This window comes from Crocuta crocuta, unplaced genomic scaffold (assembly GCF_008692635.1).
Source record: "Crocuta crocuta isolate KB4526 unplaced genomic scaffold, BGI_CrCroc_1.0 scaffold343, whole genome shotgun sequence".
In the NCBI taxonomy this organism is placed as follows: Eukaryota; Metazoa; Chordata; class Mammalia; order Carnivora; family Hyaenidae; genus Crocuta; species Crocuta crocuta.
In genome coordinates this window covers 5,533,880-5,550,257 of record NW_027532679.1, presented here as the reverse complement: position 1 = coordinate 5,550,257, position 16,378 = coordinate 5,533,880, and the positions used below count along the sequence as shown (strand labels likewise).

The 16,378-nt window shown below is 40.4% G+C and overlaps 1 protein-coding gene across 1 annotated transcript in view; it reads left to right on the top strand.

Annotated features, from left to right (window-relative positions):
• The window catches only part of ATP10B (ATPase phospholipid transporting 10B (putative)), a 201,978-nt gene that overhangs the window by 161,640 nt on the left and 23,960 nt on the right, over positions 1 to 16,378 (top strand). The window contains 3 exon segments of the mRNA XM_077780727.1: positions 11,170 to 11,491; positions 14,276 to 14,352; positions 15,670 to 15,795. Coding sequence (XP_077636853.1) covers positions 11,170 to 11,491; positions 14,276 to 14,352; positions 15,670 to 15,795 — 525 coding nt within the window.

The following is a 16,378-nucleotide window of genomic DNA, read 5'->3' as shown; positions in this document are numbered from 1 at the left end:
TAAAAGCATAAAACCAGAATTCCCAGGTGCCAGTAAAGAGCAGGGTGTATGCAGTGCTGATGGAAGAGCATATACAAAGAGAAATGACAGGGGCAGGGAAAAAGTGAAATTGGACAGTGACCAGGCAGAGTGACTAAGAGTCTTAATTCAGAGAGAGAAAGAGGAGAATATAGTAGGAGGCGAGGAGAAAGAAATGAATATATATATTACTCAAAGAAACTATATAGCCTGATTATTCCAGAGAGAGAAAGAAAGGTAATGACAGAGGTGTAGAATATGCATCTAGAGAATGGATTAAATGTGACTGTTTAAGGAAACCAATGACCAGAGTGCTCAGTCCCGCAGAGGGGAGGGATACGAATGAGACAAGGGAAAATATATCTGAATAGAAAAAAGTGATCTAGAATTAATCATGGCAATGCATCAATGTTCTTGCCCCGGGCTCCAGTAAAAAATAAAAGCAGCTCTCCAGCATGAATGGATATGATTTGGTTTAGGCAGGTCTTAGTCTCCACTGCAGTCCCGCAGGCAGCTCCCTGAGGCTTTGCCTTGGTGGTTGTGGGGAGAAAAATGGGCGCGCCCCAGTTACCTCTTGAACCAAGTGTTGGAAATCACTCTTTTGGGTCTGATCTCCCTGTGCAGCGGGCGTAGCCATGGTGGGCCATGTTCTATGTCCCAAGCTCTGCCTCCTTTCCACATCTTAGTCCGCCCACTTTAATGATACCGCCCAAAATGTAATCCCCCAGGCCTGGCCACTTCCCAGGCAGGGATCGAACTGGGAGATCAGCAGAGCAGTTTCTCCTGGTGCCACCTGGGACCGGGACATCCAGCCCAAAGTCAGCGCCACAGCTAGAAACAGGATCACTCTCTGAACACTCTGCAGTTAGGGATGGGATGTTAGGACCCTCTCTGTCGCTGACCAAGTTTTTCCCCTTCTCCAGGGACAGTTCTATGAGCAGTTTCAGCTTCTCTTTTCTCTTCCTCTTGTGTCTCTGTGGCTCCCTGTGAAGGGGGCTCCCTCCCCTCTGTGTCTCTGGGTCCCAGCTCATTTTTATCTTCCCCAGTTTGCAATCACACACCTATGAGGTTGTCTTCTTAGTGAACTCTCTCTCTTTTCCTCCCAGACTCCTGCAGTTCTGTGTCCTATGGTTTCAGGTCTTCTCTGTTTGAGAGATGCGGGTGAGAGAAATGTACAGAGCTCCCTACTTTTCCACCATCTTGCCTTTCTAGAGAGACTTTGAACCAGAGGTACCCAGCTAAGCTGACCCTAAACTCCTAACCTATAGAAACTGTGGTTGTTTTCAGCCACTAAATTTTGGAGTATGTTAAAAACTGTGCTAAGAGGGGTTTTTCTTCTATGATCTTATTTAATCCCCCCAATAGTCTCTGAAATAAATCTAATCCCTATTTTACATATGAGGAGTGTGAAGTTTAGGGAGGTATGATATCTGGACCACATTAAGCTTTCAATACATGTTACTAATAATGACCATAATCATTGCTATTATTGATTTCTATCTAATACTCTAGTTCTTTCTAAATTCCTTGACAGACCAGCACTTCCAGTGATGCTGACAGTAATTCTCTCATTTTGTGAAAGAGAACCCTAAGGTCTAGAGAGGTCCCATAACCTGATTACAGCTTTAACATATGTAACAAAGAAATAGTAGCCCTAAATCAATTTATAATGAATTAGGCAGATTAAAACCCTTGGAGGAAATATCCACTGAATATATAATTACATTAAACTAGGGTTTAAATAAATCTGAGATTTGGAATGGATTTCATGTTTCTGGCTTAACATATCCACGTACCCACCACTTTTTCTCAGGTCGAAAGACTAATCTTATAGGTTTAGTGGGCTCAGGGCATGGGCAGGTCCTGACATTCAGGTACCATGTTGGAGAGTCCCAGACAACTTTGAGTCAACAGTGACTGAGCCAAACATGAAATGTGACCTGCTATTTATTCCTTAGGAATGCTGGATAATTAATTACTAAACATCTTCAACTTCCTACAGGAATGCCTTGCATTTAACAGAAACCACAGAAGCCCACTCTATCCCCTGTTGGCTGGCTGACTCACAAGTTTGCCCATGTCCTCCTCCCAGAATCAACTGGTGTGAAATGATCACTGCAAACAGAATTTCCATTGTGAGCAGGGCAGGCAGACATCAATGCTATTACAGGGATCAAGGACTCAAGCAAGCAGCAAATTACTTTCTTTCCTAAGCATAATATTAATGCCAAAGATTTCCTCAAGATTATTTTCATTTTGGAAATTCATTAGAGTTTAATATAATCACAGCATAATTTGTGCACATGACAAGAAAGTGCTTTTTCCAATTCATCTAAAGGGCCTCAGGAACTTTTCATAGTAGACACTACTGTTTAAAAAGTATGTGATGTGGATTTGTTATAGAAGATAAACCAGATTTAAATCTCCCAAACTTCTATTCTCAGTCCATATAACTTTTAAGCAAAACTGAAAGAGGTTCTGGCACCCTCCCTGTATCCTCTTCCTGTGTTGTTCTTTCCCATGTTCCTCCCTCTTCTCCATCCTTTCTCCCATGGTGCGCCTAGGTGTCCCTCCCAGTGCCCTCCAGTACAATGTTTTCCTGCTTCCTTTTGGTAGGAGCATACATCTCAATGCCTACTTCCCATATTCATCATCCAAATTGTTAAAACTTCACTTTCTGAGTAGGGAGCTCCGTACATTTGACTCACCCACACCTCTCAAACAGAGAAGGCCTAAAGCCATAGGAACCCTTACAGAATCCAGGAGTTTGGGAGGAAAAGGAGACAGAGTCCACTGAGAAAACAACCTCATAGTGTGAGTGTGAACTGGGGAAGATAAAAATGGGCCAGGACCCAGGGACACAGAGGGAAGGGAGAGAGCCCCCTTTGCGGGGTCCATGGTGAGTTAAAAGGAAAAGAAAAGAGCAGCTGAGACTGCTCAAGGAACTGTCCCTGTCCCTGGAGAAGAGAAAAACCTCAGCTCAGGACACAGAGTGATCTGGTTTCCTGCTGTGCAGCTGATCTTGAGCTGGATGCCCTGGTCTCAGGTGATGCCGGGAGAAACTGATTCTCTGCTCACCAGCTTGAACTGGAGGGGAAGCAACGTACCTGAAGCCGCTCCCCAGCTCTTCTAGCTTGGCTCTATCTTCAGTGGGAAGGCGACAGGCTTGAAACTGCTCAGAGGGACTTGGCCAGCGAGTCTATTTCAGGCAGTATCAGTGGGGTGCACAGACTAAGATCTGGAAACAAGGCCTGGCTTGGGACATAGAGCATGGCCCACCTTGGCTATGCCCATGGCACAAGGAGATCAGACCCTAAAGAGTGAGTTGCAATGCTTGGTTTGAGAAGGTACTGGGGTGCCACCATTTTCCTCCCCACAACCACCAAGGTGGGACTTCAGGGAGCGGCCCATGGGATGCAGTGGAGGCTAAGACCTGCCTACACCAAACCATGGCCATCCCTGCTAGAGAGCTCCTTTTTTTTTCCCCTGGAGCCTGGGGAAAGGCCAACATAGATGCACTTCTGTGATTAATTCTAGATCAATTCTTTCTATTCAGATATATTTTCTCTGGTCTCATTCATATCCCTCTCTGCTGGACTCGGCACTCTGGTCATTGGTTGCCTTAAACAGTCACATTTAATCCATTCTCTAGATGTATATTCTACACCTCCACCTCTACCTTTCTCTCTCTCTCTCTCTCTCTCTCTCTCTCTCATAATCAGACTGTATATAGTCTCTGAGTAACATTATCTTCATTTCTTTCTCCTTGCCTCTTACCATATTCTCCTCTTTCTCTCTCTGAATTAAGCCTCAGTCTCTCTGTCCGGTCACTGTCCAATTTCACTTCCTCCCTGGCCTGTCATTTCTCTCTTTGTATATGCTCTTCCATCAGCACTGCATACACCCTGCTCTTTATTGGTAGCTGAGAATTCTGGTTTTATGCTTTTAGACTGTCCTTTGTCTTTTGGGGTTTTTTTCTTTTTTCTTTCTTCTTTTTTCTCTTTTTAAATTTGATTTAATTTTTATTATTTGTTTTTCCTCCTTCCTCTTTGGTTTTTTTTCTTTTTTTCCCTTCTTTTTTCCCTTTCAGTTTGTGTGTTTCTTGGATTTTTCTGAGCACTTGTGTGCCTTTGTTCCCTGTGTGTTTGTCTGTCTGTTTTCTTTTACAAGGCAACCTCAAGAAAGAAGCCAAAATACACATGGTGGAGAGTCCCAAATATCACTACAAGTAGGGAAATAAAATAACCAAAGTCTCAACAGGAGAGACCAAGAGACACTATTCAAAGAATGCTTCCTGAACGGTCAGGCCCTGGACAAAGAGCCTTCTTTAATACAGCAGTACTCACAGACGGAGAGTGCATAACAAGCTCTTAAAACTGACAAGAGACAGAAAGCTAGCCAAAATGATGAAACAGAAGAACTCTCCTCTAAAGAAAATGCAGGAAGAAGTGATAGCTAAAGAACTGATCAAAACAGATATAAGTAACATAACTGAACAAGAATTTAGAAAAATAGTCATAAAATTAATAGCTGGGCTTGAAAAAGGCATGAAGGACATCAGAGAATCTCTTGCTACAAAGACTGTGGACCTTAAAAATAGTTGTGATGAATGAAAAACTGCTATTAATGAGGTATATAATAAAATGGAGGCGTCCAATGCACAGATTGAAGAGACAGAGAGGAGAATAGGTGAATTAGAAGACACAATTATAAAAAAAGAGATAAATTGATCCAGGAGCACAAAAGGAGAGTTCGAGAACCGAGTGATACAATCAAACGGAACAAGATTCATATCATAGGAATTTCAGAAGAGGAAGAGAGAGGGAAAGGCGCTGAAAGAGTCCTTGAACAAATTATGGCTGAGAACTTCCCCAATCTGGGGAAGGAAACAGACATTGAAATCCAAGAAGCACAGAGAACTCCCGTCAGACGTAACTTGAAATGATCTTCTGCACAACATATCACAGTGAAGCTGGCAAAATATAAGGACAAAGAGATAACTCTGAAAGTAGCTAGGGAGAAAAGGGCCCTAACATTCCAAGGGAAACCTATCAGAGTGGTTACAGACCTATCTACTGAAACTTGGCAGGCCAGAAAGGACAGGCAGGAAATCTTCAATGTGATGAACAGAAAAAATATGCAGCCAAGAATCCTCTATCCAGCAAGCCTGTCATTCAGAATAGAAGGAGAGATAAAGGTCTTTCCAAATAAACAGAAATTGAAGGATTTCATCACCACTAAACCAGCCCTACAAGAAATCCTAAGGGGGACTCTAAGAGGGAAATGTTGCAGGGAACACAGTGTACCAGAGATACCACTACAAGCATGAATCCTACAGAGAACACAATGACTCTAAACCCATATTTTTCAATAATAACACTGAATGTAAAAGGACTAAATGCTCCAATCAAAAGACATAGGGTAGCAGAATGAATAAAAAAGAAACAAAATCCATCTATTTGCTGTCTAGAAAAGACTCATTTTAGACTTGAGGATACCTTCAGATTGAAAGTAAGGGGATGGAGAAGTATCTATCATGCTACTGGAAGTCAAAAGAAAGCTGGAGTAGCCATACTTATATCAGACAAACTGGACTTTAAAGTAAAGGAAGTAGCAAGGGATGAAGAGGGCATTATATAATAATTATAGAGTCTGTTCATCAGGAATAGCTAACAATTATAAATTTCTATGCACAGAAAAGGGAGCACCCAAATACATAAAACAATCACAAACAGAAACACTCTTATCAATAAGAACGTGCTAATAGCAGGGGACTTTAATACTCCACTTACAGCAATGGATAGATCAACTGGACAGAAAATCACTAAAGAAACAATGGACTTGAAGGACACATTGGACCAGATGGATTTGACAGATATATTTAGAACTCTACATCCTGAGGCTATGGATTTCACTTTCTTCTCAAGAGCGCATGGCACATTCTCCAAGATAGATCACATACTGGGTCCTAAAGCAGCCCTTAATAAATTTAAAAGAATTGAGATCATACCATGCACCTTTCAGATCATAATGCTATGAAACTTGAAATTAACCACAGGAAGAAGTCTGGAAAAACTCCAGAAACATGGAGGTTAAAGAATACCCTACTAAAGAACTAATGAGCCAAACAGGCAATTAGAGAAGAAAATTAAAAATATATGGAAACAAATGAAAATGAAACTACAACAATTCAAACTCTATGGGATATGGCAAAGGCAGTCCTAAGATGAAAGTACATTGAACTTCAGTACTATTTCAAGAAATTAGAAAAAGCACAAGTACAAAATCTAACAGCACACATACAGGAACTAGAGGAGATCAACAAGAGCACCTCAATCCCAGTAGTAGAAGAGAAATAATAAAAATCAGAGCAGAAATAAATATAGAATCAAAAAAAAAAAAACCAGTTGAACAGATCAATGAAACCAAGAGTTTGTTTTTGAAAAAAATGAGCAAAATTGACAAACCTCTAGCCAGGCTTCTCAAAAAGAAAGCACCCAAATAGACAAAATCATAAATGAAAATGGATTTGTTACAACCAACCCCTCAGAAATATAAGCAATTATCAGGGAATACTATGAAAAATTATATGCCAACAAACTGGACAGCTTGGAAGAAATGGACAAATTCCTGAACACACACACACTACCAAAAATTACATGGGAAGAGATAGAAAATCTGAACAGACCCAGAACAAGTGAAGAAATTAAATCAGTAATCAAAAATCTTCCAACAGATAAGAGCCCTGGGCCAGTTGGCTTCCCTGGGGAATTCTACCAGACATTTAAAACAGAGTTAATACCCACTTTTCTCAAGCTATTACAAAAAATAGAAGTTGAAGGAAAACTTCCGGACTCATTCTACAAAGCCAGCATCACTTTAATCCCAAGCCAAACAGAGATCCAGCAAAAAAAAGAGAACTACAGGCCAATATCCTTGATGAATACGGATGCAAAAATCCTTAATATTATACTTGCAAATCGAATTCAACAGCACATAAAAAGAATTATCCACCATGATCAAGTGGGATTCATTCCTGAGTTACAGGGCTGGTTCACTATTCACAAATCAATATGATACATCACATTAACAAAAGAAGAGATAAAAACCATATGATCCTCTCGATAGATGCAGAAAAAGCATCTGACAAAATACAGCATCCCTTCTTAACAAAGACCTTCGAGAAAGTGGAGATAGAAGGAACTTATTTAACATCATAAAAGCCATCTATGAGAAGCCCTCAGCTAACATCAGCCTTAATGGGGAAAAACTTTGAACTTTCCCCCTGAAATCAGGAACACGACAGGGATGTCCACTCTCACCACTGCTGTTTAACATAGTGCTGGAAGTCCTAGCATCAGACATCAGACAACAAAAGGAAATAAAAGGCATCAGAATTGGCAAAGAAGCCAAACTTTCAGTTTTCGCAGGCGACATGATACTCTACATAGAAAACCCAACAGACTCCACCAGAAGCCTACTAGAACTGAACCATAAATTCAGCAGAGTTGCAGGGTACAAAATCAACCTACAGAAATCAGTTGCATTTTTATACACCAATAATGAAGCAACAGAAAAAGAAATCAAGAAATTGATCCCATTCACAATTGCACCAAAAGCCATAAAATACCTAGGCATAAACCTAACCAAAGATATAAGAGATCTGTATGATGAAAACTATAGAAAACTTATGAAGGAAATTGAAGAAGACACAAAGAAATGGAAAAACATTCCATGCTCATGAATCAGAAGAATAAATATAGTTTAAATGTCATTACTACCCAAAGCAATCTACACATTCAATGCAATCCCAATCAAAATTGCACTAGCATTCTTCTCAAAGCTAGAATTACCCTAAAGTTTGTATGAAACCACAAAAAAACCCCAAATAGCCAAAGTAATATTGAAGAAGAAAACCAAAATGGGAGGCATCACAATCCCAGACTTTAGCCTCTACTACAAAGCTGTCATCATCAAGACAGTATAGTATTGGTACAGAAACAGACACAAAGACCAATGCAATAGAATAGAGAACTCAGAATTGGGCCACAAATATATGGCCAATTAATCTTTGACAAAGCGGGAAACAATATCCAATGGAAAAAAGACAGCCCCTTTAACAGATGGTGCTGGGGTAACTGGACAGCAACGTGCAAAGGAATGAAACTAGATCATTTTCTCACACCATACACAAAAACAAACTCAAAATGGATAAAGGACCTGAATGTGAGACAGGAAACCATCAAAAACCTAGAGGAGAAAGCAGGAAACAACCTCCTTGACCTCAACCGCAGCAATTTCTTACTTGACACATCCCCAAAGGCAAGGGAATCAAGAGCAAAAATGAACTACTGGGACCTCATCAAGATAAAAAGCTTCTGCACGGCAAGGGAAACAATCAATAAAACTAATGGGCAACTGACAGAATGGGAAAAGATAGTTGCAAATGACATATCAGAGAAAGGGCTAGTATTCAAAATCTATAAGGAACTCACCAAACCCCACACCCAAAAAACAATCCCGTGAAGAAATGGGCAGAAGACATGAACAGACCCCTCTCCAAACAGGTCATCCAGATGGTCAACAGATACATCAAACGATGCTCAGCATCCTTTATCATCAGGGAAATACAAATCAAAGCTACATGAGGGACCACCTCAACAGCAGTCAGAGTGGCTAAAATGAACAAATCAGGAGACTATAGATGCTGGTGATAATGTGGAGAAATGGGCACGCACCTACACTGTTGTTGGGAGTGTAAATTAGTGCAGCCCCTCTGGAAAACAGTGTGGAGGTTCCTCAAAAAAATAACAGTAGAACTCCCCCTATGACCCAGCAGTAGAGCTGTAGAGCTGCTAGGAATTTACCCAAGGGATACAGGAGTGCTGATGCATACAGGCACATGTACCCCAATGTTCATAGCAGCACTCTCAACAATAGCCACACCATGGAAAGAGCCTACGTGTCCATCAACTGACGAATAGATCAAGAAGATGTGGTTTATCTATACAATGGAATACTACATGTCAATGAGAAAGAATGAAATCTGGCCATTTGTAGCAACGTGGATGGAACTTGAGTTACGCTGAGTGAAATAAGTCAGGCAGAGAAATCAGATACCATATGTTTTCACTTATAAGTGGAACAGGAGAAACTTAACAGAGGACCATGGGGAAGGAGAAGGGGGAAAAATAATTGGGAAGAAGGAGGGAGGCAAACCATGAGTGACTCTTGAATACTGAGAACAAACTGAGGGCTAATGGGGGTGGGGGAAAGGGGAAAGGGGGTGATGGGCATGAAGGAAGGCACTTGTTGGGATGACCCCTGAGTGTTATATGGAAACCAACTTGACAATAAACTATGAAAGAAAAAAAAAAAGCCTCTCTTGAAGGCTTTATTCAAGCTGTCAGGTCTGTGGGCTCATCTGAAGCCCCAACTAGTGAGTTTTTTGGGGATGAAGAGGAGACCACCCTCAAAGCTCACAGACATGATTGCTGGAAAACTTCATTTCCTTACTACATGGGCCTCTCAATAGAACTGCTTCTTCACAACATGGCAGCTGCTTTCCCCCACAGAAAGCCATTCAAGAGAGAGGGAAAAGAGTGTCAAATTGGAAGCCACAAGTCTTTTTATAAAGTAATCTGGAAAGTGACATCCCATCACTTTTGCAGAATTCTCTACGTTAGAAAGGAATTGCTAGGTGTGGCTCACACCCAAAGGGAGGGATTGTACAGGGTCGTGCATCCCAGGAGGGCAGGGATCATTGAGAACAGTTTTGGAGGCTGCCTACCACTGTACCCAGCATATTCTAAAGTTTAAATGAATGGTAACTATTGTGGTTATTATATGATACTTTGAAATAAGCAAACTCAGAGATTTTATTTTGAAACATATCTCCAGTGACTTCCTGCAGTCCTATGTTGGAGGAATTTATATAATTTATACTGACCCCCAATCCCAGCAAGGACTATCTTGATTGCTTTCCCAGATAAGTGCCTCAGGCATAACCGCCCACCCCTGGTACTTCTTCCTGTCACCCCTCTAAGTTCTGGGCATACCCTACTGCTTGCAACACTCAATTTAGCATTCCCTAAGGGAAGACATGGGAATGATTAATTGCAGTTCTACTCATTCCAGAAGAAATTATCCCAAATAATCTCAAAAGCTTCTAGATCAATGGTCCCCAAACCTGTCATATCAGGACAATCTTCAAAATTTTTGCTTAAATCCACATATTACCTATACTGCCATTTCATTTAATGATTTCATTAAATTGACTCACTTTGAACACTTTAAATTTATTTTTAGAAGATTTTTTTTAGGACTGTAGTAAATGAAAACCATCATTCTTGCCATGGATAAAAACACTGCCAAATAAAGATCATGTGAACAAAACAATGCTATTAAAATCGATAATACTATTTACTTTATTTGAAAGCAATGTTGCAAAATCTAATGAGGTATTAAGAATATATTTAGAACCAAAATCTAACTTTGTCTCTGATATAATCAAAAGTAAAAGAGGAAATAAATTCTTCACTATGTGCCAAAGTAAACATCAGGAAAAATAAGTTTCTTTACATTAGTAAGATGTTCACATTCATAGTCAGTTTTAACCTGTATAACCAACAAATTCATACGGACAGGTAAACACACAGTGTATTTTTCCAATTAGGAAGCCATAATTCAAGCAGTGATGATCTGCCTCCAATAGTAAGTTGGATGAGCTAGGGCAAGTTACTAAAGATTTCACTCTTTCAATTTCCTCATCACTCAGTTTACTCAAGAGAACTGAAACAACGTGTAATAAATAGAAAGCACTATATTATCATGACATATTGTCATTATTTACCATCACATTCATATTTATTAGTTTATACCATCCCTGTATCAGTCCCCATCTTGCTGAGCTATTTCCACTCCCATTGCCTAGCTTTCTCTCCTATTTTGCCATTAATCTGCTTCCAAATTAATATTGTTTTGATGCTTTTTGAAAGGTTGCAGAGAAATGTAAGAATAGGAAAATGATTCCTAGGCAATTTCTATGGTGGTAGAGGTTCATAACTATTTTACTAAAGGATAAAATGAGATCTTTAACCTACATTTCCAGTGTTTTTTACTAATACCATATTTATTATTCTGACTCTATAGGAAACCTGCGAATCTATCCTCAACTATGCACTGGAAGAAGTAAAGCAATTTCCTGGACCACAGAAGCCAAACCGCAAGGTCTTTGGACTCTGCCTACATTCTGAGACACCACCTCCTACCTCAAGAGCTGCAGTTCCAAAAGTTGGATTGGTCATCAATGGGAAGACATTGAATGCCATTTTCCAGGGAAATCTGGAGATGAAATTTTTGGAGCTGACTCAGTATTGCCGATCTGTCCTATGCTGCCGTTCTACGCCTCTCCAGAAGAGTATGATAGTCAAGCTTGTGCGAGACAAGTTGAGCGTCATGACCCTTTCCATAGGTATCCATTATGCTGAGATGTGGGTACAGCTTTCAAGGCTGATCTGACAAGAGGCCTGGGCCTGTGGTGGGAAGTAAGATATCAAAGTCAAGACAGCCAGGCTGAGGATCATTTTCTCAGACTTACAGAGTTCAAAGTGACAATCAATACATGGCATCTGGAGATGAAACAGAGGCTGAGTGAGAAAGTGAATCAAAGCTCTCAGGATTATCAGGTCACAAAGGAAAAATTTGGGCTTGGATGGAGATCAGAGCCATAAGAGGCCTCAAAATCAGAACATTCACATAACTCAATAATATACACGCAGGCCAACTCAGTTCTGGGATGCAGACCATTTCCCTTTCAATACTTAACACATGGCATAATAACATAAACCTCAGGTGTTTGTGGATTGGATATTCTGCTGAGAATTGATGGCTGGTGGGGAGACTTTAGAAATTGAGCTTATCCCATGTGTTCATTTCTGAATACAAGGCCCAGTACAAAGCATCCTCTCAACAGTCTTCCTCATAGGAGATTAAACTTTAATCATGGCTAAAGCAGAGAAATAAAAACTGTATCTACATCAAACCTAGGAAAAAGCAAACCTGGTTTACAAGAATATTCATGATGTAGTCTCTACTAGCCTTCTAGTCATATCCTTAACCACAGCTACCTCCCTCCCCAACATTTGGAACTCCATGCTCCAATCAAATGGAACTGCTTACCATTTTCCATGAGGCTTGTCCTATCTCTCTCACTCCCAGGTCTTTGCACAAGCTACTTCCTCTGTAAAACGTCCTTTCTTCTAATCACATCTAACCTTTCTTCTCTCCGGGAATTCTCACAGCATACAGCCCTCAGAGCTGCAGAGCACTGGTTTGCCTTCTGTGAGGGCCTGCTGAGTAGACCATGAGTTCCTTGAATAGAGGGACCATATCATTCATACTGTTTCATCCCGTGCTCTGCACACTCCAAGCACATAGTAAATATCACATTCATTTAAGGATATTCTTGCAGATGGTTCCAGGTTCTATCCTTCCTACATAGACATGGAAAGAGATTTTCCTTCTTGGCATTTCAAATAAGCGTATATTATATTTTGGGTCTTTTCCCCCAGTCTTCAGATAAAAGCAGTTCAAAACAAAAAGGGGAGGGAGAGGGGGACAGACAGAAAATAGGGAGCAAAGCTTTAGCAATTGCATCCGAATTTTATTCCCTGAATTGTCCTCTTCGAGACTTTAGACACACACAAGGCAACAGCCCAAGACTGACTCCCTGAGGTAAGAAATTAGCTCCACTGCCATAGAGGCAGAAACAAAAACAGCAGGGTGAGCAATGGCATGATTCCACGCCTTTATTTCCACTGGCTTCCTAATAGAAGAGGTCAAAGGGTGGGTTTGTTTGCCATGGGGAAGATAAAACTTATGTCCTGTTATGCTATCATGAAAAAAAATAATTATTACAAAAATAATGGCTACTTATAGTGAGAAAATCATTAAGATTAACAAAATTTCATTGTCAAATAATTAAGGGAAGAAAATTCTCCCAATTCCATAGTCTCTATGGTATCTAATATAAATTTAATTGCATATTATTATGAGAACCTACTGGAAAAAGAGGTGGGGCCAGGAGGAGAACAAAGGCAATGCAGTCCACAAACTATGTCACCAAGCTGAATCCAGCCCACTACATGTTTTTGCAGGGATACTAAGAATGATTTTTATGTTTTTAACTGTAAAACGTGTAAAAGACTATTTGCCTCTCAGCAAGAACAGTTGTTCAATTTTGCTTTTTGGCCCACAGAGCTCAAAATATTTACTATCTGGCCCCTTAGAAAAAAAGTTTGCTAAACTCTATTCTGAAAGATGATGTGCTGGGAAAAGCCAGGTTTGTAAGGAAAGCCTCAATTGTATAGAGCTCTGCTGTCCAAAATGGTTGCCACCTAGCCCTGTGTAGGTATGGAAATTTAAAATTAAACACAGTTTCACCAGCTGCATTTCAATAGTCACATGGGGCTAGTGGTTTCCCTACTCGACTGTAAAGATATAGCACATTTCCATCATCACAGAAAAATCTATTTGACAGTGCTGGAGGCTATGTGTATATGTATGTTTCCATGCTCTAACCTCCAATTTCCTGAAACTTAGTTCATTAAATGGAAACTCAGTGCAATTAAACAATTTTTTGGTTGTTTTCCTTAACCAAAAAAAACAAAACAAACAAACAAACAAACAAAAAACCCAGTCAATCCTATTTTCCAGTATCCCTGTCCTTGGACACCATTGACAATCTTTGATGATTTAGCTCTCCAGACATTCTAGTAGTCTTAATATGGTCGGTATTTTAAGTTATACTGAGTTAGGAAAGGTATCAGAAAGATCTTAATGCTAATGTTTCTGGACCTTTTTCCTAGCTATGTTACCCTTGCCAAATCTCTATGTTGCTCATATTCTCCATTTGCTCATTAGTAAAGTCCACAGTAACATTTGTGAAGGCCTTTTTTTGTAAACTGTAAAGCACTGCTCAAGCCTCAGTCTTGAATACTACTGTATTCCCAATACCTAGAAAAAAAGACACAATAAACATTTGTTGAATAATAGAGCTTCTTGTCAAAGAAGAAAAGACCTCTCTCAGGTCAAAATGCAATGACTTTTCCTATAGAACTATTCAGAGCAATGTAAAAGGATTCAATGATGTACAAATGGCAACCCATGAGAGCCATTCATGTAACACCCTTTTCATTATCGTGCAGGAATTAGACAAAGAATAAAGAAAGATACCTCATGGCCTCTCTTCTTTCAGGTGATGGAGCAAATGATGTAAGCATGATTCACGCTGCCGACATTGGAATTGGGATATCTGGACAGGAAGGCCTACAGGTATTGTTCCCCTTGATTCCAATTATGGAATTCCCCACAGTGCTAGAGGAACCTCTCCCCAGAGCTTTGCAGAATTATCATCTTAGAGTCAAGGGGCTTCCTTCTTACATATCCTACTTCCTAATTCCTCTTACATAACATCCATCACTATACTCTTGCTGCCCAGTCCCTCTGGTGCAGAGGAAAATTGAAGAATGTTTGGCTCTTTCCAGACAGCTGGCAATTAAAGCCAAAGAGTTCCCTACCTTTCAGGTAGGGTTAAGCCTTCCTCTGACTCCATATTTCCTACCTGTAGCCTATACCCACATCCAAGGGTGCAGTGCCCTCCGTGAACAGTGACGAATATAAAAACATTTGAAAACATTTTTCAGTTGCCATTTTAGTCTTGATAGCTAGATTGACCTATAAATTGTTTGGTACACTTTAATAGATATACCTAATTTAGTCAAAATTCAGCTTGGGACAAGCATATAACTTGAGCTACCAATGTTTCCCACTAAAACAGACCCACCTTGTCATTCTGAACCATTAACAATTATATTCCCAACTCTAGTGCAGACAATAGGTATTGCCTAAGTTTGTTGATAAGGATGAAAGAACACAGCTACCTTTTGAGTATCTACTATATGCCAGCTCTCTATCAGGCACTTCACATTTAATATTCCAATTAAATTGAACAATCACATCCCCATCTACTAGGAATTATTACTCCTTTTTTTTTTCAAATGAAACTGAAGCCGGGAGAGTTTAAACAGCCTGACCAAGACTCCTACCAGGATTTATTAACCAGGCATATCTAAAGCTTATACTCTTAAAAGAATACTAAGAGCTATGTCTTGTTCTGAGCAATCCTAAGGGCAGAAGGAATATTTCAGCTCCACGTAAAGGAAGAACTATCCAACCATCAGCTCCATCTAAGAATGGATCAAATGGTCTGTCTGCCACAGGAGGTGATCAAGGGTGTTGAGAGGTTTGATTACTTGCACAGAAGCCCCTACTCTCTGGTTAGCCATCGTATCTCTGGCATGGTGCCAACACATTTTAGGCTGCAGTTACTATTTATTGGATAAACGGAAGGAGATGAAGGGCCAAACTAGATGAGTGGTCCTTTATGAGCTGCCTTTCTTGGATTCTAGTAAGGTTTGGATTTTCCAGAAGAGACGATGGGGTGAACCACCCAAGGGTGCCACATAGTTACAAAGGAACTTTTTGGCCCTACCAGCTGTGGACCTAGAACAAAGCATGGCCCTTGAGGGGGTCTCTGTGGTTCACTGGCAGCTGTGGATAGAGGCTAATGTCTCTGTTCTGCCCTCTTAGGCTGTCATGTCCAGTGACTTTGCCATCTCCCGCTTCAGACACCTCAAGAAGCTGCTGCTTGTGCATGGCCACTGGTGCTACTCACGCCTGGCCAGGATGGTGGTGTATTACTTCTACAAGAACGTGGTGAGTAGCCCTATGGCAACCTCCCACCCAGGCCTTGAGAGGCCCTGCCAGGGACCCAGTTCCCACCACAGTAGTAGACAAACCATCTCAGCATAAACGAGTGAGTCAGACTGGCCTGGATTTTGAATCCTGAGACTATCGCCTACTCGCTCTGTGAACTTGAGCAATGTAATTCATTTCTCTGGGCCTCAATTTCTTCTTTGGTAAAATGGGCTAAGACTATTGTGTGAAGTTATTGTGAGCATTAGCAATACTGTATGGAAATCACCAGGCACACAGAAGGCAGTATGAGTAGTTACAAGCATGGACTCTTGGGTCAAACTTATTTCATTCAAATCTATACTCTTCTATTTGGTAATGGCCTTATACCTTAGTTTCACCAGCTGTAAAGTGGGGATGATACTAGCACCTTTCTCCTATATTTGCTATAAGGATTAAAATAGAGCTTGTATGTAAAGTGATTGGTACATAGTAATCACCCTATAAAGTTAGCCATTATTTTTTTTATCATTGTTGCTGCTGTCATTACTTGTAGATGGGCTCCATAAATGAGATTTATTTTTTGACTGCAAGGAATAAAGAG